Here is a 27,499-nt window from a genome sequence, read left to right on the forward strand (position 1 = left end):
CCATGGTTAGTTTCATCTTTAATTCGCTAGAGACCAAAATCAAAATTTTAATCCTAAATCTTAAACTCTAAACCCTAATATATTTAAAAATGATTTAATTTAATAAAATTAAAGTTTGTGTTTGTTAAATTACAATTTAAACAAAAGAAAAATATATAAGTAAAATAGTAATAAGAAAGAAATTACTTTAAAAATCATAATAAACTTTATAATCATTAAATGTGAATGAGTAGTTATTTAATAAATAAAAAATTAAAAGAGAGATGAGTATGGAACTCATCCTTATTTATATACCTAATATAAAATTTTAAATATTATTCACATTCATATCTTTATTCATTAAGTACGAGATTATAGAAAAAAAATAATAATATTTTAAATATTTTTATCAATGTATTAGTTTATTTGATGTGACTATTACCTATTACATGTATACTAATATACATTTTTTATCAGCAATGAATTAATTAAATTTAAAAGGGACACTTCAGCGATGTCACAACCCTTATACAAAAGAACTAGTTTAGAAAAACATCAGACAATACCATCATCTTGAGCTAAAAAACATGAAAAGATAAATGTGAATTTTCCAACCAACACTAAACCAGATCTGCTGGAGCTAGGCCTTCCAGTTTTTCACTCCAAATTCCTCCTATGCCCCAATATCTGTATGGAGCACTCACATGGCTACTGCCACATTTGAGTTACCATATAAATACTCAAACCCTAATACCAAACCATACATTTCCATGTGGTTGCCATTACTAATCTCACACCTGCAAAGACCAGAGGCTGTACTAAATGCCTATCACCCCCTATTGTACCAGGACAACAACCCCATATTGAAGCAAGAATCAACCGAATACAAAACAAGCATATTCAGAACATGCCAACTCTCCTCCAATTACCATCATGACAAGGCTATGCAAACAGAATCTGTTAAGCCTAACTAAACTTTGGAACATCCATTTCTTCAGAGTGAGACACAGGTGCACCATAACTTCCACGCATACCTATTGGGAACCTACTAGACTTCATAACTTCTTAGCTTCAAGTTACGTGAAGGAACCTGCACCAAGATAGCCACAAACTAGCACCTTTCAAACTAGCCACAAACCAGCGCATTTCCCTTCTGCACAAATACAACTATATACTGCCCAACCTTCGTGACAAAATTCCAGCATATCCAAGAAGACAAAAATAAACCTATTACCCTGCATACTGGACGTCAAGCTTTCCCATAAGCACCAGGATATTCTCAGCGCACACATAAAATACACTGGATAGGATTTAAAAGCCAATCCGTGAAAGAGTAAGAGAAAGAACCTTCCCTATGTTTGAGCCAGGACCATGATAGAAGTTGAGTTGCTTGAAGAATTTCCTCAGGATCAGGAATGCCTTGTTTGAAGATCACATTATTTCTATGCTCCCATATGCATCGTGTAATCGCTGCCCATACTCCCTTCCATACCAAATTTTGTTTCTCGGATAAGTTAGGTAAGTGGAAATTCAGAAAATGATTACAAATATCCTTGTTCTGTGCACCCAAAACACCTATCCATCTGTAGTAAAGCATCCAAACACGATAAGCATAACCACAATCCAAGAATAAATGCTGGGTGGATTCCACTAACTGGTTACAAAAAACACAAAGAGGGGAGTTCACCACGATTCCTCGTGTCACGAGATTCTGGCTTGTCGGGATTCTATCCAAAAGAATTCTCCAGGCTGTGCATAGGACTTTTGGTAGGGCTTTGACCTTCCACAACATACTAAAAACAACATTACCTGAGTCGGACCCTTGGTTGGTTAAGAAGCCATATGCTGATTTCACATGAAAAAAAAACCCCTCAGGATCCCCTCTCCAAGTAATGAAATCCTTGGAGTCCTTATTCAAAACTTCCCTAGATAAGGTTGTTAATAATTCTGCTTCCAAAACTGACTCTCAGTTGAATCTCTCCCTCCTCCATTTTAGGTGCCAATGCCATCCGTAGTCATCCCAAAAGCCAGCCTCACCCACCGTCATCCCTTGATTCAAGGATAAAGAGAATAATCTAGGATATAACTCCTTAATATTACTGTTATTAATCCAAGGATCCTCCCATAAGTGTACAGAGTCCCCAGATCTGACATTCCATGCAACAGCTTGTTGGAACCAACCTACACCATCACCCTCCCTACATATGTTTTCTAAGTCTCTCCACCACCAGGATTGACAACAAGACCGAACATGGTTAACACCAGATAACACCGTATATTTAGACTCCAAGATATCTTTCCATTTCCCCTTTGCTTCGCTCATTAACCTCAATTTCCATTTCGCCATAAGGGCATAGTTGAACTTCCTGATATCTTTAATTCCTAACCCACCTTCCTTGAGAGGTTTACAAATGTTTCCCCAGCTTACCCAAGGTATGGATCTGTTATCTCTGCCCCAACCCCACAAGAATCTCCTTTGTATGCTCGTAATTCTATTACATACCAATATCGGGGCTTTAAAGAAGGATAAGTAAAAGAGAGGAATGGATGTAAAGACCGATTTGATTAAGCAAATTCTACCTGTCATAGATAAGCATCTCCCTTTCCAAGTACTAAGTTAGCACTGATCTTGTTGACGACAGGCTCCCAGAACAATACCTTCCTTGGATTACCTCCTACAACCCCAAGTACTTGAAAGGCATCCGCATAATGTTGCAATTTAAAGTCTTGGCATAGGTTTCTAAAGTGAACCTATCCACATTTATCCCTGCCAATTTCGATTTGTGAAAATTAATCTTCAATCTGGAAACTAGTTCAAAGCATCTTAGAATCATCTTTACCGTAAACACATTTGAGAAAGAGTCCTCAATTGTGAATAGGGTGTCGTCTGCAAATTGGAGCATACTGCATACTATTTCCTTCCTTCCCACCTTCACACCTGTAAGCATGTTTTGCTTAGTCGCTTGTCTCACTAATCCAGCCAAACCCTCAACAACCACCAGGAATAGAAATGGAGCCATAGGGTCACCCTGTCTCAGCCCCATTGATGGTTTGAATTCCTCTGTTGGGCTTCCATTAATCAGCACAGAAATGGAGGACGATTCCAAGCAGCCTGTAACCCACCTTACCCATTTGCTATGAAAGCCTAACCTTTGTAACATATCAAGTAAAAAGTCGCACCTTACCAAATCATATGCCTTTTTGTAGTCCACCTTAAAACAAAGTGCACTCCTCCAATTCCTCCTAACCTCCTCACCACCTCGTTTGCTATAAACACACTATCCAACATGCTTTTGTTCCTCAGAAAAGCAGATTGATCTTCGTGAATGACCAAAGAGAGAACATCCTTCATTCGACCTGCTAATACCTTAGTAACAATCTTATAGAAGACTCCTATAAGGGAGATGGGCCTGAATTGGTCGAGAAAAAGGGGATCATTCACTTTAGGTACCCAAGCAATAAAAGAGGCATTGCACCCTTTTAGTATCATCCAGATTTCATGGAAAACCTGCAAAGCCTCCATAATGTCAGTTTTAAAGACGTCCCAACAATTCATGATAAAAGTGCTACTAATATATATATATATATATATATATATATTATTTTACATGTATACTAATGGAAATATACAAGTGCTACTATTTCCAATTTTAAATAATAAAAACAACAAAAGTAATTAAAAATTTAATATAACTATTATTACAATAAAAAAAATCCAAAAATATAAAAAATAGAATTATATATAATATATATAAAAAAGAATTATAAAAACATTCTAATTTTTATTAATTATTGTAATTATATTATCAACCGGACTTGCCCTAATTCGTCACATAAGGCGGGAAAACAAATTGAAATTAAATTTGAGGTGTTGCAGAGAGGAAGGTGTTGCCATTTGGACTGTGATCGGAATGGAGAGGATTCACGTCAGCGTCCGAGCAAAGCCTCTCTCCCAAGATGATGCCAAAACAACTCCCTGGAGAATCTTCGGCAACTCCATCGCCATTCCCAACCTCTCCAAATTTGATTTTGGTACTCTTCTCTTACTTTCTCTTCACTTTCTTCTTCTTGCAAATTTACTTCTCAACCTGAGTCATGTTTCGCAGACCAAATATTCAGCGATAGTTCTGCAACCGCGCAAGTCTACGAAGCTCGCACCAAGGATATCGTGGAGGCCGCAGTTCGGGGATTCAACGGTTTGCATGCTTTGCTACTTCAGTTTGCTGTTGGTAATTACTTGGATTGGTTAACTTAGGGTTTGTGATGTTATGTTAATTGAAGGCACTGTCTTCGCTTACGGCCAGACGAATAGTGGGAAGACTTTCACGATGCGAGGCTCGAAAGCTGAACCTGGAGTCATTCCTCTCGCTGTTAACGATTTGTTTCGAATCATTCAACAAGTAACCACTCCGTACTTTCGTTTTTTTGGTCACAAAACCAATACATAATACTTGAAACGTTGAAACTGATTTCTAATTGATAAAAACAATGTTTGGATACACTTCTTATACACACTTATAGGGGTAAGAAAATAAGTGACTTGTGCTTTTCCATAAGGTAGAATCAACTTATGTACTTAGGTCTGTTTAGACACAGTACAACCTCGAAGAGTTTTTGGGGCTTCTCTGTTCTGAACAAACTGTTAAGGTTTTGGAGAAGTTAAACCGGATAGCTTTCATTAAAGTTAAGTTCAGAAGTTCAATTCACTCATTTTTTTGTCTTGTATAAATACTTATGTAGAAGTTTGTTTAAACTGGGCCAAAAAAATAGAACTCTAGACCTTAGAGGCTCTGGTATTATATATATGTATATCATGTTGAAAAGTTCAGGTGTTGGGTGAAAAGTAGATGAATAGTTTTATATCTGACATTTTTACATATCTTCTTCATAGGTTTTTGTTGCTGAATTTGTTTTACAGATAAGGATAACAGTTATCAGATTCATCCTTTTGTGTCTCCACTTTAGTCGTCATAGGGACAAATAAACATGGAATTTTAGAATTTTGAACTTTGGAGAACTAAATTCTTTGAAGGATTAATGCTGTGATACTGTAATTTGAATTGAGAGGCTGAAAACGTGAGGTGCGCCTAAATTGCTAAAACGTTGGATATTGTTATTTAATTTATACTTCATGGGGTCTTTAATAATTAAAGACAATCTTTGTTCTTGTGGGCGTCTCCTTGCAATTAAAGGTATTAGAGTTGGCGGGGAGTGCATCTGAATTCGCAACTAGTAGTTGTAAGAAGTGCTGGTTGTTATAACTCTGCTCTTAATGAAGCTTCATCATTTGGTAATCTAGAAATGATCCTGAAGTCTATCCTTCTAAACTGTTCTATTATTGCTACAATATATAATATTAAGATCTGGGAGTTTGGTTGCCCTTGAATTGGGTACGAGTGTAATTAGTAGATATAATGGTGGGTGAAAAATCAGAAAAGGAAGAGAAAAGAGAACTATTATCAAATATATCCCTGAGTCAATCACCCAAGGGTCCAAGGAGGGTGTGTGTGAGATGCAAACAATAGATTTACCCATGTGTGTGCAGCCGAAACTGTAGCACAAGAGTTCGAGTGGCCCTCTAACCTCTGGAGAAAATCTCATAGGCAGCAAGAATATTGGAAACAAGAGGGAGCTCTGTCTTGGAATGTGAAGAGGGTGTGGCGACAATTGTAGCTTGCAAACAAAAGAAACAAAACAGGAGAGAGAAGAGGAGTCCCGGAAGGCCAAGGTACACTGTTCTGTGTAACTAAATCACTGTTGTCAGAAAATTGCAGCAAAAGTTGTTGGAAAGTGAAACATCAGCGGAGAAAAGTGGCAGGGGGCCAACAGAGAGGGCGATTCAGACATATACGCAGTTGTCAAAAGGGTATCTTCTGGACAGTGGGTCCACTGGGTTGATACAGTATTCAAAGAATCTCTTTTTGGGCTCTCCATACCATGTTTACACGAGATAAATTAGAGGCACATTGAGCATAAAATCACGTGTTAGAATACACACAAATGCACAAGTATATAAGCTTATTGCATTCATTGCACATGATTAGAGGACATTTTGATTCCCCTAATGAGATATTCATATCTATAAATAAATTTATTACAAAAAAATTCAAAATATTACGATTTGATTATCAATTGAGACTATTGTGCTTGTGTAGACTACATTAACTGATCTACACCAACAATTATGATAATATTGTTAACTTTTATTATTTTTGCATTATCTCCTTTTGATATTGATCTCATACTGAATGGAATACTATTTCTTAATATTTATTTTAGGACGTTGATCGAGAATTTCTTCTTAGAATGTCATACATGGAGATTTATAATGAAGAGATAAATGATTTGTTGGCTCCTGAACATCGAAAGCTGCAGATTCATGAAAATCTAGAGGTTGTTTACAGATATATTTTTCAAGCTTGTCCATATCTGGTCACTGGTGTTATATTTGTATTCCTTAATGCTTTACATACTTTTTCTTTGAAATCACAGCGTGGGATATATGTTGCGGGGTTGCGAGAAGAAATTGTTGCCTCTCCTGAGCAAGTCCTTAATCTCATGGAGTTTGGAGAATGTAATTTATCTGTTGCATTTTACTTATGTTTTGCATTTTAGCTCTCATCATACTGAGATTGAAACGGAAGGGAACCTCTATTTCAATTTTGATTTCTGTGGTTCCTTTGTTTGCTAGCATTTTTGTGTGATTATGCATGCTTTTGGTTAACTTTGCAGTATGTTTATATTTGTGAAGTATCTTTTAGACTATTGCTTCATCTCCCTCAAGCAAACACCATATTTTATATCCATTGTACTTTTTAGCATATTTTATGCTATCTGTAATGGTTAACTAATTTTTTTTGTATGTTATTTACAATTGTATCAGCTCATAGACATATTGGAGAGACAAATATGAATTTGTACAGTAGTAGGTCCCATACTATTTTCCGCATGGTAATAAGTGCTATTTGAGATGGTAATTTTTTTTTCTCTCGTTTTATTAGATACTTCTAATTAATACCTTGTGTTTAATAGATAATTGAGAGTAGGGACAGAAGCGAAGATGAAGATAGTGGCAGCTCTTGTGATGCTGTCCGTGTATCAGTGTTGGTATGTTAATGTCACATTTTTAACTAACAATCTCTTGGGGGAAAAGTTTTTCCTTTTGTTAATTGTTATTTACATGCATTTATCTTTTCTGTTATTTAAGTGACTATTTTTGGGTAATTTTTCATATTGGTAATAGTTATCTTCTTACGTCTAGAATTTAGTGGATCTTGCTGGGTCAGAGCGTGCTGCAAAAACTGGTGCTGAAGGCGTCCGACTCAAAGAAGGCTCTCACATAAACAAAAGCTTAATGACTTTGGGAACCGTGATTAAAAAATTGAGTGAAGGTGCTGAGAGTCAAGGGTAAGTTTAAATGATTATATTTAACTTTCTTATTTAAATTTTTGAATAAGGAAAGAAGAACATATAATATCTTATGCAGGGGCCATGTTCCATACCGAGATAGCAAGCTCACTCGAATTTTGCAACCTTCTTTAGGAGGAAATGCTAAAACCGCTATAATATGTAATATTACCCTTGCGCAGGTAAGGTATTCCTGTGTTTCACACTCTTAAATCAAATATCCTTGAGTTTAACACCTACCACGTTTTACTATGCAATAACTGGCTTGGAGGTATAATATTGCGAGGTGTTTTGTATATCACTTGATTAATGCCCATCTAATCTAAGAATTAAATTTCCTAGCTATCACTGGTCAGACAGATCAATATCCTGTATTCTTTTCTATGCACACCCCACGATTACATTTCATATTTTTATGAAGGAGCATAAAAATTATCCTTTAATATTCTTTCAGTCTAGTTGTTTTATAACATTTGTTATTGTTACATGACAGATACATACAGATGAAACTAAAAGCAGTCTTCAATTTGCAAGTAGAGCATTGCGTGTCACAAATTGTGCTCAAGTGAATGAGGTTTTGTCTAACCCATTTCCCTTGTTTGTAGGGCTATTTTATTTTGATTTTTTTTTTATTGCTAGCCATTTCAAAGTAGTTTTTTCTGTTACTTTCTCTTTTCTCTAATGAAGTTATTCTTCATAGCAAGTATATTTTCATTGCATCATCTCTTGTCATGTTCCTTTATTAATATATAGATGTTCTTACAGTTTACTTTTGCAGTGCAGTTCTGCCTTCTGTCTTATTTTGTATCATTTGGTTCTGCAGTGATGTGCATCTTTCACAGTAATTTTCTCATTTTGTTTTTGCTCACAGATTTTGACCGATGCTGCTTTATTAAAGCGCCAAAAGAAGGAGATTGAAGATCTTCGTGCCAAATTGATGGTGGGCCTATTTTTCAGTTGCTATTTTATATTTGATGAGCTTATTGTTTGAGAGAAAGTAAACAAAAAAGTTAGTTCCTGAAGTGTTGGCATAATTATGCTTTTATCTTTTCTTTAGGGTTCTCATTCAGGGCATTTGGAAAAGGAGATTCTGAGCCTTCGAAATACATTATTACAGGTGTATGAATTTTCCTTTGGGGTTAATTATAATTTGTTTTTGTGTATTCTGCATCTTACAATGTTTATCTTGTCAGACTGAACTGGAAAGGGAACGCATAGCTTTGGAATTGGAGGAGGAAAAGAAAGCTCAAGCTGAATGGGAAAAAAGAGTAAAGGAACAAGCCAAGAAAATTGAAAATTTGAGTTCAATGGTTCTGTTTTCAAATAGGGATGAAAGTCGTGAGCATATTAAAAGGGTATTATTAAGCATGGCATGTTTTCCTTTTAAATTTCTTTCCTGGTCATTAAAGCTAATTTCAGTATGTTTTGGATACATCCTACAAATAAAGCATGAAATGCTGTGCTGTTGGGGGGATTTTGTTACTTGTCTTAAATATAAATATTACATTAAAGTGTATTCCTTGTTGAGATATTTTAGGAAGTTTCAGATTTTATTCTTAATTTTAATTCTGTATATTTTGCTGTATCTTGTTTTTATTACTAGCATAACAGTCCCACACTCTAAGGGATTCTTTTTTATTAGAATAGGTGTTCTTTATTTCCGAAAATATCCAACTCATCTATGTATATATATCCAATGTATGTAATGAGAAATATAAGAGAGAATTTATTCTCTTTCAAACTTGAGACTCCTTATTCAATGACTGAAAAAAGGAAACAAAATAAAACAAGTAATAATGAATATTTTATATATTTCAAATAGAATAAATAAAATCCTTGATGCATGGAGCAAAGCACACTGCTTACCTTTAATTCCCCCACCCCCTTCAAGTTGGTGCACTGACATCTGTCATGCCCAACTTGCTTATCAAACTCTAAAGCATGAATCTTGCTATTGGTCAAAGATGCCAGCTGTTTATCGGAAGGCACAACTGGCAAGCAGATAATTCCAGCATCCAATTTCTCTTATATAAAGTGGTGAGCAATCTCAATGTGATTTGTTCTACATGCTGGATGGGATTATTAGTTGTGCTTACTGTACCCTTGTTGTCACAGTGCAACTTCAGCGACTAGTCCTTCACAAATGTTTTGGACAATTGCTCTAAATTTGGTTTCTAGCAACTACTTGTTTCTTGCTTTTCCAAATTACTGTTTCTTTTAAAAGCAAACATTTGCCTATATTGCTCATCTAAGTGCCCCAAAGTTCAGTAATCTGCCTCAAGGTTTTCTTCACTAGGAGAGTGCACAAACTGACTTAACAATTTGAAAAAGCAATGTCAGTCTGGATATGAGACTAGTAAATTAGTTTACCAACTAACCTTTGGTATCTTCCAACATCAATGGGAACATTTCCTTCTTCACAATGTTTTACATTGTTGGTCTACACCCAATCATTTCCATTCTCTCCTAGAGTCATGGAATATAGTTCCATTAGGAAAAAACAATTCCTTTTTTTAAGCGAGCAACCTTCATCATAATGTGGACGGAGTTGTCAAAATAGTCTGTTAGTGCAATACCTTTCCCTAGCACTTGAATTCTATTAGGGCAAAATCGTTGTTTAATCCTGTTAGGAACTTGTAGATCTTGTCCTTCTCCTCGTAGAGTTTGAGTAGGTCAGCATTTTCATTACATTTTGCTTCAAAGTGCTCATAATGGTCCAACTCTGGCCACAAATTTCGTATTTCATGGGTGTACTCACTGACCAAGTAATTCCCTTGTGTTGTATTGGAGATTCTCATCTTAATCTCATAGATTTGGGCAGCAACACCAATTTTGGAATAATTTTCTTAACTATTCTATACCTCCTTAGTTGTCTTTAGAAACATGTAAGCATCACTCATCTCTAGTGTCATGGCATTTCACAACCATGACAGTACAACCACATTTGCCTTGTCTATGCTACCAAATTTGGGATCTAAAGACTTCAGAGGGTTGTCAGTGAGATGACTTAATTTGCCCTTCCCTTCTAAGAAGGTTTGGACAAAGTGAGAACCTTTTAGGTATTTTTGCCATTAAGCCTAAGGCTTGGTTGAATATTCTACGGTTCAACTTACCCAAATTGACTGATTGGTTAAGGGTTTTCTGAGATAGGACATTTTTGAGGTTTGAAGTATGGTAATGTAGGCCTAAAAGGACTATAGAGGGAGAAAGAAAGGGGTGTGGTGTTGCAGCAGTGCAGGTCGCACAGGTGAATACATGGGAAGAAAGAAACGGGTGTGGTTTAGGAATGCAGGCTCCCAAGGATTTTAGAGTGCTTATACCATGTCAGAAAAACTGTTATTGATGATATTCATAGCGGAGCAATTGCTCTAAAATAGAATACAAAAACCTTAATGACAGAAAATCCTAATTTATGATAGATACAATCTATCCCTATAATTCAGGATCAATGATCCTGTACAATAAATATAAAATATATTGTAAGCCTATCAGTCCTCCTAATTATGGAATGTAATAAAATCTCTTAATTATGTAATTAAAACTATACAAGGAAATATTATCTAGAGCATAAATCAAGGGATTTTGACAAAGCCTATTAACATATGCATACAATAATTGATAAATATGACTCTGAGCCTGAACCTGGATGCGGCCCATTTCATCTAAATCTAAAATACTAATCACAATTATAGAGGATGCCATAAGAACTAACAACATGCTTCTAAAGCAATAATCACGAATTTAGCCTACGCAAGAATTGTAGTGAATAAAACTTTGCTCCAGCAACTGATTATCCTAATCTCCTCTTTAATACTGTTATTTCCATTTCTCTTCATGCAATTGCTTAATTTTCTTAAGATCAACCTATGCAACTTTTACACTTTTGCATGATTTTGTTTTCCTTGTTTCTTATTCTGCTCTCACTACCATTAGTGATTAGGTTTTCATGCATATGCTCTGCAGGACAAGAGGCGGGATACATGGTGTTTTGGAAAACTTTCACAGGAGCATCCAGGAAATGTAATATTTCACCTTCTTGCTGGATTGTTAGTTTTGATGGGTCTTATTTTTTATGAATTGTGATATGAATCTGTCTCTTGCTGATTAAATTGATTGTTTTGTTCCTATCCTTTACTTAGGCAAAATTTAGTAATTTCTATGCTACAGTTTTATGCTGTAGCAACAGATACAAATTTAGAATTGCTAAGAAACATTTCCTTGTTTATAAAAAATTCTTAGGCAGATGGTTTACTAGTTGTTCTGGTCCAGTCAATATCTGAATTGTCTATACTTAACCTGGATTACTAAGAGTGCACTACATTCATGGAGCAAAAATAGAGTTGGCCTATAGCTGCTATTGTGACACTGCGGGGTTGTAGTTTATTATTATGGTTCTTTTGGCTACCTTTGGCCACAAATTCCAATGCCCTTGTCTTCATTCTGACAGGTTTAGACATTTTTGTTTTATGATTCATGATTATTTACACCATTTTCGTTCACTATTATTTGGTTTGTTTTCTGTCTTTTGTCAACCCATGATCTTTTTTAATTAGATTTGCTGTCTCTTTGGTTCAAATTATACATTATAAGATTAGAGACATAAGACTAGCCCCGTGGCTTTCCCAGATATATGTTCCGAGTCTTGCAGCTAGCCTAGAGAAACTAGTTTGGTCCTATATTTCCCAAAGACATCAATCTACTTTTTCAACTTTCTAGCAACATTATATGCCTAGTCTCATGGCTTTATTAGAAGTATTAGCTGGCCTTGCAATCTAGTTCCTTCATTCCAATCTCAGATTAGGTTGATTATTTTTAGAAGGCTTTATTTGAGACAAGCTAATAGAAATAAAAAAGGATAGACAATAGGTTTTGTAAATGTATTATTTTTATTCATTCTGATGAGTGATACAGAGAATACCCATTATATAGGTCGAGATATCTAACCAACTACGTAACTAACTAACAAATTGACAAATGTCATATAGTTTATACTAACAAACTCCGAGTACTTACAAAACAACTAAATAATTCAATTGTTAGAGATCCTATGTTGACTAGGAATAAGACCAAATTTTAATATATAAGTGAGTCGTAATCCTCATCTTACAAGTCGATTTTGTGAGGTTGAGTTAGACATAAACCCACTTACTAAGATGCAAGGTTATCAGACTCGTAGAAGGTCTATAAACTCAACTCGTAAACCTCTACGAGTCTACTTTATATAAAAATTCAATACAAAAAATTCATATACTAATTCCATAATATTGAATGTCTCTATTAAATGTTTTTAAGCATAATTACATTTCACTTTGACCAGTTTCACAATTTGAGTAGTAATTCCACAATTTTACTGTACTAAAACACCCAAATTAAAACAATAAAAAATAATTTTATCCCAATTTTATTTTAGAAAAAAAAATATGCCCAATGACTTAAAAATCACTTTCATGATAACCCCTAATTTGTCCCAATCAACAAACCTTGAAATTAAAATTTCCTAATCCCTCAAACCCACAACTGCATCGCCACGGTACAACCCAATGGCAGAGCCTACCTGAACGAGGTTGCGAAGGCGAGGCATGATAAGGTGCGGCGAGGTGCAACGATGTGATCTGAGGAGATTTGAGATTGCGACGTTCAACAGCGAAGCGATGACGACGAGGCAAACAATGAAGCGAAATGCGAAAACACAAGACGAGGCAACGAGTTTTGTTTTCTTTCAGAACTTGTTGACTCGGCCTCCAACTCGTGAGGTTTGGACCAAGTTTAGCGAGTCTGTCCGAGTCCACTCTGAGTGGGCCAAAAAACTGGTCTACTCACGAGTTAACTCGTGAGTCACCACTAGACTCTTAAACTCGAACGGGTTTAAGAGTGAACCTGTGAGTTTGATAGCCTTGCAGAGATGGTATTTGAACAATTTAAAACCTATCCCAATCAAGTTCTTTGGGAATATTATGCCATCGCTATCGGACACCTCTTGGACTTAAGATTTTCATTCCTCGGCGTGAGGGGATGCATTGGAGATACCACATCGATGAGGAATAAGACTGAATTATAATATATGAATGAGGTGCAATCCTCACCTTACAAACTGGGTTTGTGAAGTTGAGTTAGATATAAACCCATTTCCTAAGAACAACGTATTGATACTATCTTTTAACATTGGCATGAACGATGTAAGGAAATAAAAACTTATTTTATTGATAAGAATTACACATTACATTCTCGAAACCTCTTTTTGTAACAAACTCTCTAAAATAAGGAAATAAAAATATATGTTGAAATGAGTAGGAAGATTTTAAAGATATTTGTTGTGAATCGATATGGAAATATTGAAGATATTTTTATCCTAATAATCTGCTATTTATAATACTATCCCTCAAGTTAGTAAATGAATATTAATCCTTTCCAATTTGTTAACAAGATCTTGGAATTTGTCATGAGGAAGCTTCTTAGTGAAAATGTCCGCAATCTGAAGTCTTGTGGAGACATGGTTTGTGAATGTGAGAACTCTTTCAAAATTGTTGAATGTAACGGGCTTAGCCCATAGTTTCTATTATGTTATTATTTCCATATCTATAAATAAACTACCCTATGTGTGTATTTTACATAAGGATGTTAATCCTATATTTATTTTCTTTATTCTTAATATCGTATCTAGAGCATAGGGTTAGAGTTCAATTTTTTTCGTGTAAACCCACTGTTCATCGGTGTTTTACAGAGTCCGTCCCAGCTGCCAACTCTCCGCCCGCTGCCCTCTTGCCCTGCTATCGCGTTGTCGCCAATTGGGTTATCCTTGTCTTGGTGAACCCATTGCTCATCGATTTTTTTGTTGTTGTTGCCAATATCTCTCTGTCGACTCCGTCGATGTGTTGTCGCATCGACGAGATCGCCTTGTCATCCATGTTATGGATCTGGCCTTGTCTTGTTGATCAAAGCTCATTTGATTTTTAGGTTTTTTTGTTGTCTGATCTTTATCTATGGCCTCTTCTTCTACTCCCTCGCAAACATCTAATGTGGGACCTACTTCACCTAGTACTCCCTTATTTGATACCTTAGGACAACTTGCTATTTTCAATGAATTTCTTAAATGGTATGAGGATTGTCAGATCTCTAGTTGTACTCATTCTCTTGCACTCTGAGGTACATCTTTTCCTGGCCTCACTCACTCTACTTCCTTGGCATTGGATTCTACACTCAGATGTCACAGATCACATTATTGGTAATAAATCTCTTTTCTCTTTCCTGTCTACTACGAGTTATTTACCTCCGATTACCATGTCCAAGGGATCTAAGGTCTCATCGTACGGTGTTGGTACCATTAATCTTTTCCTTCTTTATCTATTGATAATGTTCTGTGTAAGTTGAAAGGAATAGATGAAATGTATTTTTGAGATGTGTTTACAAAGTGATTACAGTCTCAATTTATAGACTATTTACAACCTAATTAAGGAAAGAAATAATAGGTAATTAAAGCTATACAAATCAAATCACTAAAATATATCTAATCTGTCCTAATAAATAGAGAATGAAATCTGCACTTAATTATGGAATAATTATTTCCTAATTATGCAACATGTCCTTGGGTCTTCACTTAAGTTATTATTCATTAGTCGTCTCTCTCATTCCCTTGATTGTGTTATTTTTTTTACCAAAGATTCTATTTATTTACAAGACCGAAGTTCGGGGCAAATGATTGACACCGAATGTGAGTCTTTTGGTCTTTATCACCTATAAACCTCTGCACATGTTGGCACGATTATGGATTCTCCATCTCTCATTCATGCTTGGTTGGGTCATCTTAGCCTTACCAAGATGCAACAACTTGTTCCAAGTTTGTCAAATTTATCAAGTTCATCGTGTCAGTTGTCTTAGTCAAGGAAACACATTCGTAGTTCTTTTGGGACAAGGATTGATGCTATGTCGTAACACTAGCTGAAGAAGCTTTAACTTTGATTTCTATTTTATTTTACTTAAAAAAATACAAAAGAATAGAGAATGAATGAGAGAGTGAATTTGCCTCTCTTAAGATCTCATATTTATAATAACTTTGGAGATATTGGATACAATGAGTGAGAGGGAAGATAATATAATAGAATAGGGAAATACATATCTAGGAACTAGGTACAAGCACACAACAACTTTTTAATAAATTCTATTTAAGACAACTTATTCGAATAAGTTTTTAGGAGTGTGTATATAGGAAAATATCTTATTAGAAACTATTCTTTTTTATTACTTTCCTTATTTCCTTGCCATCTCTTAGGGTTAGTTATTGTGGGAGATCTATATTGACTAGAGATATGACCAAACTATAGTATATAAGTGACTATACACATTACCTTGCAAGCTATAGTATATAAGTGACTATACACACGATTATGGATTCTCCATCTCTCATTCATGCTTGGTTTTGTGAGGTTAAGTTAGACTTAAAGTGTACTTTCTCAGATGGTGTCAAAGCCCATTTCAACATAGTTTGTTGGGCCTATTGTGTTACCGTTATTAGACCACTCACAAATGTCTAGTTCCTTGCTTGAAAAGTTCAACCCTTTGTGTAAGTATGTTGGAGATCCTATGTTGATTAAAGATATGACTAAATTATAATATATAAGTGGGTGCAAACCTCACCTTACAAGTCAGTTTCATGAGGTTGCCTATTTACTAAGGACTACAATACAAAGTATAAATAAAGATTAGTACTCTAGGATTTATGAGCACATCAACATATGTACACGATTTAAGCACATTATAATACATAAGTAAATATCAATTAGTGTTTGATTCTCTTTTATCTGCCTTCCTTCTTTGATTCTTCAAACCCATAATATCAATGGTGTATTTATTTTTCTTATATATGTTTCTAGAAAAATAAAATGTTAGAAATTAAAATTATTACTACCATTATATGTGCATAATTTATTTTGGACTATGATAATTAACTTGTTGCTTTTATCTTATTTTTGGAATCCTGATTCATTTTGTTTTATGCACCTAGGTATACCCTATCATCCCACCTAGTGCTTCTACTGTAAAACCCATAAGACCTAATCGATACATGGGACCACTTCTTCCTTTCGAGGAACTTGTAAATGAAGCTGTTCATGTGGATGAGCCCTTTAAGCAAGATGACAATAATAAAGATGATGCTAACAAGGACTGTAATCTACCAAACCCTTGTGCTTTATTGCATGTGACAAACAGGAAAAAGGCACCATCACGGAAGAAAAGCTTGCCAATGGTTTGTTATATTAGATTTCTCATTCATATTTTCATTTCTTTAATTTTTAGTAATTTGTATTCTAATATTGAGCAAATATAGCAGGAGGACCACAAATTTCTAGAATTGCAGGCAGAATATGAGAGTTTGTTTCTAAAATTTGAAACTCAGGTTTTCCCCCTTAATTCTTGATTCACTTCCAGCACCAGAATTTGCTAGACTCAATATATGCCCACATGTTTCTTGTTGCAGAGAACTGTAAGTGATATACAGCTGGAATCATTGAGAAAACAGCTAATTGATTCAATTTCTCTCCATCCTAAGGAATCTGTTGAATCTTTAAGTTATGCCTATAATGGTAGCTTGAATGTTGAGAAAAATGCCAATTTTAGAGAATCAGATGCTATTCTTGTTATCAAGAGACTTCAAGAGCAGGTTTTGTTTTCTTTTCCTTTTTCACATTTTTTTTTATCAATTATTCCCTCTCTCTTTAACTTTTGGAGTTTTAAAAAAATTTGTTTTTACTTAATTATCATTTACAAAGTTCAAGACAATATTAATTACTCTTTTTGTCAAGTAGACCCCTTACTCTTCACTTAATATTTAGTTAGTTTACACATTGCATTTAATGTAATGTAAAAATGAAAAAGGGTAAAATAGAAAATCTCATACCTGCTTTGTTAAAATCAAGATAATTTATTACATTTGTTTGTCTCTCCAAAAGAACCATACACTTATAAAAGAAACAGAGGGAGTACTGAATTACTTCCAAAGTTTATATATTATTGAAAAACAAACTGGAGAATGGTTTTCTGAGATTTGTTCTAGTTATGAGCTTAGTCATCTAACTGACTGGATCAGTTATGAAAACCTGACAGTGACAACTGTAACAAACTACTCTAACTGAATATAGAATATAATGATGGCTATAACTAAATAACTATATGTCTGATGAAGGAAGTTATACCCTCACATGATTAAAATGTTTTTATAACCAGTTTTCTACTTTATGCTGCATTAGAATGTAGGCCCCCCCCCCACACACACACTCATGCTGTCATTTCTAGTTGTGTCTTGCTTATATTTTTACCTTGCATCTTGAAGATCAAGGTTTTGGAAATAGAAAACTTATCAGGCCAACAAAGATTGGATAAAGTTGTTGATCTGGCAACAGAGCAGAATATATGTGCTAGTGAGAAATACAAAGAGGTAATCACCGTTTAAGTCAACAATGTTTCTTTCTCTATGCCTTCTAATCTGATTATGTGATGCTAATTTCTAGATTTGATAGAACACCTGGAACTAGCTGTAATATTTATTGAAATACAGAAAACACAAACTACAGAAATGATATTGCTGTCCCAACAAATCTCATCTAAAGAAAGTTACAAGTACAACACCATAAATATCCACTTAAAGTGTAAACTCGAGAAAGCATAACTATCATGCTCCATTCACTAGAAAAGCATAACAGTTGATCCTAAATTGGGATCTAATTGCAACAAGGTCTGTGACTTGAGTCCCACTGAAAGTATGGGACTCTCGTGTGGGATTTGTAAATGCTTGGGCTTTCCAACTACAATAGTTAGACTTTTGTGTTTGTGGTTTTCAGGGTTCTAATCAATTGGTATCAGATCAGTGCTTTCCACCATGTCTCTTAGCATGCTTACCCAAGACTAGTCAAAGGGCTAGTGCACAGTCAGCTTGTTTGAGCTTAGCGGCTGTGAAGAATAGTGGGTGTTGGGTTTATAAGATCTTTGATCCCTAACCTAGCTTTTGCGGTGTGATTCTCCCAAGGTTCCTATCATTATGTGAGGCATAGCTTTCATTCATTACCAATTCATCAGTTATCCCTATTCTTAGCCTGTCTTAACCATTGTCTGAGTTGTTTACATTCATAACTTCTTTTTGTTACACAGTTGTAACTTTCTTTTGCTGCAACTTCCTTTTGTTATTTTTGTTACATTTTTCCTTTGCATATAAACCATTCATCTTCACATAATAAAGGAAAGGAGCCATTATTGATCATTCAACTATTTTGTTTTCTGTGATTTGCATACCTATGTTTTCTTTCTTGATAATGTATGGTATCTGAGCTCTTCAACATAAGAGCTCTGTTGTGCACTCTTCTCACGTGTATCTTCAATATTAGTGAAGAATTAGAACAAATACCTAGTGTTCATAGCCATTTGTATCTCCATGCTAGTGAAAATCCAACAACTACTATTGTATCACCTTTTCTTGATTCTACTCACTACCATTCTTGCAGTCGATCTATTTCAATTGCTTGTAGTGCAAAGAACATAATTGAATTTGTTAATGGAAGTGCTCCATGACCACCAGAATTGGATAAAATGTATTTGTTATAGTGTCAATACAACAATATGGTCGTTTAATGGATTGTTCATTCTGTATCATCTCTCTTGATCAGACAAAGTATTCTCTGAATGGACAAGGCTGATGAAATTTGGAAAGATTTGAAATTTCCCTACTCATTTACAACTAGAAGCATATTTGATAGAACAAGGTGATCTCACCATAATTGAATTTTTCGCTAACTTGTTATTAGTGTTATCACTTATCGGCCATGGCAGATTTCGGTGGCGGAATTCCTGACCACCGCCACAACAAGGCGGTGACGAATCAGATTTCTCATGGCGGCCGCTATTGGCATGTCGGAGTGCTAACGGATTTCAGATATATCGAAAAAAGCGGAGAAAAGACGGGAGTTGTGGCGGGGTTGCACTTAAGGAAGAAGGGCTTGCGGCGGCGCTACAAGTGAGGAAGACGGAGCCGCGACGGTGCTGAACGTAAGGAAGATGGAACCGGCGGCGCATGACCTAACCCTAATTTTGAAGAAACTTAAGTTTGGGCCTAAGGCCCATTTCAACTTTAACCTAATAAAATTTAAATATTTAAATGCTCTGCAACAGTGTGCCGCTGAAACCCTAATAAAAAATCACAAAATACTTAAATTAGGCTTTTTGGGCCTATTTAAGTTTTTGGGCCAAAGGCCCATTTCAACTTTAACCTAAAAAAACCCTAATAAAATTAAATATAATTTAAATATTGAATGCTTTGCAGCAATGTGCCGCTGAAACCCTAATAAAAAATCACAAATTACTTAAATTAGGTCTTTTTGTCCTATTTTTGGGCCCATTTAAAACATTATAATTACACACCACATTTTTTATCTATGTGACAGCCACTACACTTTCATTATTTTTGTATTTTTTTGAAGTTATTTATATATATATATATATTATATTTTTTTTAACCGTAATGCTTCCGCCATAACCCGTTATGTTGTTCGTTATAACTCTGTAAAGGGTTTTTGGGGTCTTCGATATGAACTGTTATCCGATATTGATAACACTGCTTGTTATATGGAATTATTAAGAAGTGAACTTTAAGCCTAACTCAACCCCATAAAACCGGCTCATGAGGTTGAGGTTTGCACCCACTTATATACAATGAATTATCCTCATCTCTAGTCGATGTGGGATCTCCAACACACCCCCTTCACGCCGACAGTGACAGCAGCTCGTGTGTGGGATAACATATTATGGGTGGTGGCCTGATAAACCCAACAAATACTCGCTAGGATGAGATCAAAATGGCTCTGATACCATATTAAGAAGTGGACTTTAAGCCTAACTCAACCTAGTTTAATGGAATATAGTGATAAAATAACAGATTAAATCTTTCAAATCCACTAAAATTCAATCTCTAACACTTGATATAACAGACACAGACTTAAGCAGTAGCACTCTCAAGGAAAGCTCTTCCATGCTGGTGGTTGGCCAATGGTCCATGGTTCCCAAGAATCTTTGCATTTACACCATCTGCAACAATTCTGTTGTCTGACTTGAACTTCAGATAATCAGAACGGCTAAACTTAGTGAAGCCCCATTTCTTGCTAACAATAATCTTTTGACGACCAGGGAATTTGAACTTGGCACGGCGAAGAGCCTCCTGTGCATGATGAAAGGAGGACCTGCCCGATAGCCACTCTAGCACAAGTACCCTGTGGCTTTCCAAAAGCACCTCTCATTCCAGTTTGGAGCCTATCAGCTCCAGCACATGAAAGCATCTTGTTCATCCTAAGAACGTGGAATGGGTGCACCCTAACTCTCAAGTGGAAAACATCCTTTCCAGCAAACTTTGCCATGTACTTGTTGCAAGCAATGCGGGCAACTTCCAATGCCTCACTCGACACATTTTCCTTCTCCTAACTAACCAGATGGACACATAAAGGAAACTCATCCACACCTTTCTTCTTCATGCCAACATCGTAAATTCTGATCTAGGGATCAGGAACACGACAGAAATGGGACTTGGGGTATGGCTTATTTTTAATTTGCCTATAACACCTTGCAGGTCTTCTCCCCATGGCTGCGTCTCTCTCTGCTCCAAACGCGTTAGGGTTGACGCTCTATAAAACCGGCTCATAAGGTTGAGGTTTGCACCCACTTATATACAATGAATTATCCTCATTTCTAGTCGATGTGAGATCTCCAACAGGAATGAACTTGAGAATTTCAGATCTGATCCAGTAAGTTCTTGTACTAAGAAATGCTCGTGCAATGTTTTACCCATTATTGGTCAATGTAAATTAGAAGATCAAGCAATACAAGTTGTACATATGTAATAGGTAATTAAAACTATACAAATCAAATCAAATCACCAAAAGATATCAAATTTGTCCTAATAAATAAAAAACAGAACCTGCACTAATTATGGAATAATTATCTCCTAATTACACAACACCATCCACTATAGTAATATCAAACGATGGTTAAGACTTGTTGAATTTTGAGTGAGAAAGTTGTATTTTATGTTAAACTTCAATTGTCATGGACCTAATATGAGCAAGAGATTTGCTGAGGTCATTTGGACTTCCAGATTTGTAAATTGTCTGATCTACCTTCTGAACTCTGGTCAAGTTGGTCTACCCGTAAACCTCAGTCTAATCCTGAGATAAACTTTCTTTATTCTACTGTCTTCTTTAAACTTGTTGATGCTGAAACTACTTCAAGATATCAAGGATAATTTCAATGACACAACAACCTCATCTCTGTATCTTGCTACTTTCTCACTCTGTAGCTGGAATAAAGGAAAAAACAGAGGATACTAAATATTACCTGCCTGTGTATAAGTTGTATTTATGTTTATCTTTTAACATATTTATGGTATTTTCCTTTTTTCGTTGACAAAATATGGTAGCAAGGATGGGTCACACTCCAAGGGTCAGGGCAACCATATAAATTGGACACACACGAGCATTTGTCTAATATATTTTTTTTTTGCAAACTTTAGATATGAAGCTTACTGGAGATATAAATCCGTGTCATCGTATTCCTAATTAAGATTATAATTCCTATATTTTGTTTCATCTGCTTAGATCTATGAAGAGCTTATAAACGCACAACAGGCAGCTCGACTGGCTAATGAACAACTTACTTCCACTAAAACTGTGAGCAACATTAATGTATGAAATTGATGATTCTTGCTTTCTTGTAATGTTTTTCTAATTAAGTATCAATTTACAATTTTATATGGCTTTGGTTCACACTATATCTTATCCTTTAAAGCTGATTCTTGAAGCTTTATGTAGGATGCAAATTTTGACTTTCTGATCAGTGTTTCCATGGAAATTGAAGAAATTTCATCTGAAATTCAAAAATCAAAAGATGCTGTTCAAAGTGTTATGTTTATGGTGGATGATTCTATTAAAAGTTTCTCTGCTCTCAGTGATACTCTCCTTGTAAGTGTATTGATAGAGCCATTGAGGCACTATAGGATCAATAGTTGCAAGTAAAATGAAATTGCAGAACATTTACTTCTTGTGATGCCTTTAGCGGTTATCATTTGTTTTCTAACTAATGCCTAAAATTGTGTATGCTTTTAGTTGAAGGGCTTAATATTTTATGGTTTGATACAGGTTTTCAAAACCTCAGTATCTGAGGATTCTGCAGACCACATTTTAATCTTGAATAATTCTCTGAATTTGAATTCTTGCCTCAGAAAGAAAATATTTGAGCTTGAGAGTGAGAAGGTAAAGCTTCCTTTCTATTATGAAATATTTCTAGAGATGTCTTAGTTGGTCTAATATTTGTGCGGCAGATTCTTCTGGACAACCAGGTAGCTGATCTTCAGAAGCATCTTCAGGAATCAAAATTAGATGCTCAGAATTCCCAAAATTCTTTGATGGTTGGCCTTTATTTTAGAAATGTTTTCTATCCCATCTGTTAATTTCTTTGAATGTGCAGTGCAGCAAACATGGACACTAACTGTTTATTATTGTTACAGGAAAATTTAGAACAACAGAAATTTGAAAATGTAGAGTTGATTTCTTATATTCAAACTCTTGAAAAGGATTTATCTTGTTTGACATCATCTACAGTGGCCAAGGAAAGAGAAACTATAAGAAAAGATCTGGAGAAGGCTAAAACCAAGTTTAAAGAAACTGAGTCTAAGCTTAAGATTGCCATACAAGAGAAAACAAAAATTGAGGTTGTTTTCTTGCCACATCCGATGATTTCTTGGTTTCATCGTAAGCTATTTACTTTTCAAATTTATGCTCTAACATATTAGGTGTACCTTAGGGTGAGAAAGCCTATGGTGAGCGAGAGATTAAACGATTGCAAGGTCAAATCTCTCTTCTTGAACGTGATTCACTTGCGGCTAGAAGACGTGATTCAATTGTTGAAATGGGTTCAAAGATGTCTTATCCTAAAAGACCGAAGGGTTTAGCATTTTCTCTGGAACAGACAGTACAGGTTGACTTTGGGACTTGATGTTTTATGCTTGCTGAAACTTCTTGATTGACATTCATTTGAATTTGCTGTAACCATTGTTCTTTCTCTTATTTGTATGTGTACACATGTGTTTAAACTTTAATTCCCTTTCCTAATTCATGCTTTTGGTCACAATAGGTTATGTTCAGTTATTCTAAATGACAGTACCCGTAAAGAATTGTAGATAAGATGTTACAAATTCTCTATGATGTTTTTATGCCATTCCTGAGCTCTCACCTTGGCATTCCTTCCTTTTGCCATTATAATGAAGTTATGATTATGATTGGATTACTTTTTATACATTCTTTGTGTTTATATATATATAATTTAAGTTGAATAATTGGTTATTTTCATATATATGTATATATTGGCATGCATCAGGAAGAGCAGAAAAAGCTGGAAGTTATGGCATTTGAATCAGAAACAAGAATTGCTTCATTGGAAGAAAAAATAACAGCTACGTTAAAGGAGAAAGAAGAGGTGATGTCTATTAATGAAGGTTTGATGTTAGAACTTGAAGGCTTGAATGAAACACTGAACACATCAAGCACTGAACTGCATCATTTGAAGGAGGAAATTTATGCTCTTGTAAGTTTTTTTTGTAAATTTTCCTAGTTTTTCCCTTTTAACTCAGTTGTCAGATGGCTGATAGAATTAAAGGGTGGAGGGAAAAATGATAGAAAGTAAAATATAGTTGAGATAGTTAGAGAATCTGAAGTTATTAACATCATTTTCAAATGATCTCTGTTGAGATCTGTTGCAAACATATAAAATTGGGAGACATGTTAGAAATATAATATTTTAAAAAATAAAAATTATAAAACCATTCATGTAATCACCTGGTCCTAATACCTAAAGCTTTTGGCATAGTTGGTTTTTGACATAGTATCATTAAATTCTCTATAGCCAAGTGGTATAGAGTTCATTACTGAGCCCATTCTTCTAATAAAATGCTGAATTTAAGCACAAGGTAGTTGGCTACCACATTGTGCATGCCCAAAAAGCTGTTAATCAAAGAAGGTAGATTATACACATGAGTATTCTTTTATATGACGAAGAGATACAATCATAAAGAACAAAATCAATACCTAATAATGGGAAATATTTGGAAGATATGTCCCTGTCAAATATTTCTCCCTATTTAGTGAGACCAAATTATATCTAACAATATTTAATGTGATTTGCTAGTGGTCTTTGTTGAGATGCATGCTAATTGAGGTATTTTTATTACCGTGGAATGGACTAATCAACAGTTGTCAGTTGAGCCAGAAATTGACTACTCTAACTTGCAGATTACAAACCACCATAAGTAGCGATTTACTGTAACAATGACAATATTTAATAGCCAGGTATTCTTTCTCATTCAAACCATAAATTTGGCATCTTATTTTTTTCATCCCAGAAACAAAGATTGGAAGAATCTGATATCAACCAAGAAAGTTTGAAAAGCTCTATCAAAGTACTAATGGAAGAAAAGGAAGAGTTGGCTATGGTAGTGCAGCTGCAGTTATTCTTTTCTTCTACTTTATTGTCAGTCTTCCCTTTTTAGGACATTTCTCTTGTTAAGGCGTTTCATTATATCTTCTTGATCTTGCAGCAACTCACTGATTCACTTTTGGAAATAGAGGAGGAAAGGGCTATATGGTCTGCCAAAGAAAAGGCAGCACTTCTAGCTATAGAAGAACAGTCAAAGTCAAACAATGTGCAAATTACATCATTATCAACAAAATTATCGGAAGTAAGGTTTACAACTCCACTATTTAGGAAACCTTTATTAGTACCCTTTATTTTTTTTTGTAATTTTCTTTCATTCATCGGTTGATTGAAGCTGCAGTATTTGTTTAGATTGTAACTTATCTATTGCATTTATGTGCCACTCATTCATCATTTTTTTCCAGTTATAAACAGGACATGAATGTCTGTAGTTATAGAACACATAAATCATATTGACTAAACTTGTTACATAAAAGTCAATTCTACGACCCTACAATGGCTTGGTGAAGATATTTGCCAACTGATCATTGGAATTAACAAAATGAGTGGTTACATCTTCAAATAAAATCATTTCTTGGAGTAAGCGCCAATTTATTTTGATATGTTGGGTTCTTTCATAAAATACTAGATTTGATGAAATATGAAAGGTAGCTTGGTTATAACTGTTGCATAATCAGGAGAATTAAGTTATAATTAAGTGCAGATTCCATTCTATATTTATTAGGACAAATTTGTTAGTGATTTGATTTGTACAACTTTAAACACCAATTATTTCTGGCTTTCATTACCTATTATTTCTTTCCTTAATTAGGTTGTAAAACAGTCTATAAATAGAAACTGTAATCACATTTGTAAAATACATCAGAATTACATTTCATCTATTTCTTTCTATTCCTTTTAACTATAACAAATGGGAGTCACTAGTGTAACTTCCTCAAATTTAAGGTCTTTAAGCAACTGTTCGAGCCAAATAAGCTCACAAGAGGTAGAAGCCATCACTCTGTTCTTTGCTTTTGCACTTCATCTTGTGACTACATTCTACTTTTTGCTTCTCTAGGAGATCAAGTTACCAATGCAAACGTGACATCTAAAAGTGGATCTAATATAGTAGGTGAGCTTGTCCAATTTGCATCTGAGTATCCTACAACTTTTGTATGATCATTGTGTCCATATCACAAGCCTTTTCATAGGGTCATTTAATATACTTTCAAATGCGAATGATTATATTTGACGATAACCTTTAGTTACCAAACAAGCTTTGAGTATATCAACTGTGCCATCAAGGCCAAGTGTGACAATGAAGATCCATCCACAACCAACAACTGGCTTTGCAAGAGTTAAGGGCACAACATCCCAAGTACTATTGTTTGAAGAGTACTAAAATAAAGGAAAAGGAAAAATAGGATAAATCCCTTTTGTAAGATACACACATAGTATTGTTTATTTATAGATGGTGTTTAGCAATCTAACAAACATCACAATAAAAAGATTCAATAAACACATTTCTAAATAAAACAAGAAATAAGGACTTTAGGGTACTAAATGGAGGATGACTGTGTTGAAGCCATATCTGAGAGGATGACCAAGATTTAGGGTCTGGCTGAAATTAGAAGTGAGTGCTTGCAGTCTGACACACTCTTTATTTTCTTGTTGTAAGTAGTATAACCTACTCTTTAGCAATTTCAATCGTCTTTCCCCGTGGCAAGATCCTAGAAAACGCAACGGGAATGAAAATATCTCGCTGCACAATTTAAATCTTGGGTAACCTTAAGAACAAACAAAAGATTATTAGATAGTTTGGGAACATGCAACACATTTTTTAAAGGAAAGGAAGGTGGAAGGTGGATGTTACCACAATCAGTAACGAGGGTATTCAAAACCATTAGCAACAATAATATGTTGGTTACTAGATAAAGCAGTGTAGGATGAAAAATAAGAGGAATGAGGTGTCATATGGTCAATAGTACTAGATTCTGTAATCTATATATTCTTAGTATTAAAAGCATTAAAGGATAAGAAGCTAGAACTCTTACCGCTCATGGATAAGGAACAAGAGCTAGATGTCTTGCTAAGGAAGTCCATGAGAGCTCAAGACCGACTGAGCTTTGTAGATCGGCAAAATCCAGTTCACAACACTCGCTGGATAATTATTCCGGTGGTGGCAGAAGGCGGTCAATGGCGGTGCGATCAACAGAAAAAAAAAAAAAAAAAGGTTGCAGCAATGAAGGCTGCCCAGAAAAAAGAAATGCCAAAGCAGAAAGAAAAAAAAAAGGTTGTAGCAATGAATGATGCATGGAAAAAATGCAGAAGCAGAGTCCCTTGGATCGGGAGCTCTGATACCAAGTTGAGAGCAAAATGTGTAATTTATTTTTAAATGTATTTGCAAATGTGATTACAACATGAACTTATAGACTATTTAACACTTAATTAAGGAAATAAATAATAGGTAATTAAAGTAATACAAATAAAAATTCCAAATGATACCAAATTTGTCTTAATAAATTGAAAACGGAATGTGCAATAATTATGGAATAATCTGCACTAATTGTGGAATAATCTACACTAATTATGGAATAATTATCTTCTGCTAATATTATGC

The 27,499-nt window shown here is 35.0% G+C and overlaps 2 protein-coding genes and 1 pseudogene across 22 annotated transcripts in view; 1 reads left to right on the forward strand and 2 right to left on the reverse strand.

Moving 5' to 3' along the window:
• Nucleotides 1–1,945: 1,945 nt before the first annotated feature.
• On the reverse strand, nucleotides 1,946–2,326 carry LOC137815372 (uncharacterized). The gene has a single exon (XM_068618515.1). The coding sequence runs from the start codon at nucleotides 2,324–2,326 to the stop codon at nucleotides 1,946–1,948; it is 381 nt and encodes a 126-aa protein (XP_068474616.1).
• Nucleotides 2,327–3,816: 1,490 nt separating this feature from the next.
• LOC137813333 (P-loop containing nucleoside triphosphate hydrolases superfamily protein) overlaps nucleotides 3,817–27,499 on the forward strand; it is a 29,517-nt gene continuing 5,834 nt past the window's right edge. For 3 of the 21 annotated variants that reach the window (XM_068615492.1, XM_068615498.1, XM_068615499.1), the window contains exons 1-27: nucleotides 3,817–4,011; nucleotides 4,086–4,175; nucleotides 4,261–4,379; nucleotides 6,259–6,372; nucleotides 6,472–6,553; nucleotides 6,863–6,930; nucleotides 7,012–7,086; nucleotides 7,241–7,386; nucleotides 7,466–7,568; nucleotides 7,880–7,960; nucleotides 8,258–8,326; nucleotides 8,444–8,503; nucleotides 8,580–8,741; nucleotides 11,350–11,406; nucleotides 16,385–16,627; nucleotides 16,709–16,777; nucleotides 16,859–17,041; nucleotides 17,711–17,815; nucleotides 22,011–22,097; nucleotides 22,224–22,373; nucleotides 22,551–22,664; nucleotides 22,733–22,819; nucleotides 22,919–23,122; nucleotides 23,215–23,388; nucleotides 23,788–23,994; nucleotides 24,809–24,898; nucleotides 25,004–25,144. In XM_068615492.1, coding sequence (XP_068471593.1) covers nucleotides 3,891–4,011; nucleotides 4,086–4,175; nucleotides 4,261–4,379; nucleotides 6,259–6,372; nucleotides 6,472–6,553; nucleotides 6,863–6,930; nucleotides 7,012–7,086; nucleotides 7,241–7,386; nucleotides 7,466–7,568; nucleotides 7,880–7,960; nucleotides 8,258–8,326; nucleotides 8,444–8,503; nucleotides 8,580–8,741; nucleotides 11,350–11,406; nucleotides 16,385–16,627; nucleotides 16,709–16,777; nucleotides 16,859–17,041; nucleotides 17,711–17,815; nucleotides 22,011–22,097; nucleotides 22,224–22,373; nucleotides 22,551–22,664; nucleotides 22,733–22,819; nucleotides 22,919–23,122; nucleotides 23,215–23,388; nucleotides 23,788–23,994; nucleotides 24,809–24,898; nucleotides 25,004–25,144 — 3,201 coding nt within the window. In that variant the 5' untranslated portion in view covers nucleotides 3,817–3,890. Of the gene's footprint in view, nucleotides 4,012–4,085; nucleotides 4,176–4,260; nucleotides 4,380–5,419; nucleotides 5,846–6,258; nucleotides 6,373–6,471; nucleotides 6,554–6,862; nucleotides 6,931–7,011; nucleotides 7,087–7,240; nucleotides 7,387–7,465; nucleotides 7,569–7,879; nucleotides 7,961–8,257; nucleotides 8,327–8,443; nucleotides 8,504–8,579; nucleotides 8,742–11,349; nucleotides 11,407–16,384; nucleotides 16,628–16,708; nucleotides 16,778–16,858; nucleotides 17,042–17,710; nucleotides 17,816–22,010; nucleotides 22,098–22,223; nucleotides 22,374–22,550; nucleotides 22,665–22,732; nucleotides 22,820–22,918; nucleotides 23,123–23,203; nucleotides 23,389–23,787; nucleotides 23,995–24,808; nucleotides 24,899–25,003; nucleotides 25,145–25,957; nucleotides 26,012–27,499 lie in introns of those variants that run through there. The other 18 variants (XR_011081415.1, XM_068615494.1, XR_016519020.1 and 15 more) reach the window with 16 other exon arrangements.
• LOC137813334 (large ribosomal subunit protein uL16 pseudogene) lies at nucleotides 20,284–20,999 on the reverse strand (annotated as a pseudogene).

This window comes from Phaseolus vulgaris, chromosome 1 (assembly GCF_051622355.1).
Source record: "Phaseolus vulgaris cultivar YP4 chromosome 1, ASM5162235v1, whole genome shotgun sequence".
Classification (NCBI taxonomy): Eukaryota; Viridiplantae; Streptophyta; class Magnoliopsida; order Fabales; family Fabaceae; genus Phaseolus; species Phaseolus vulgaris.

What these genes read in the sequence shown, in the direction of transcription:
- LOC137815372 (XM_068618515.1), bottom strand. Translation starts at nt 2,326, where the DNA reads ATGGCGAAATGGAAATTGAGGTTAATGAGCGAAGCAAAGGGGAAATGG.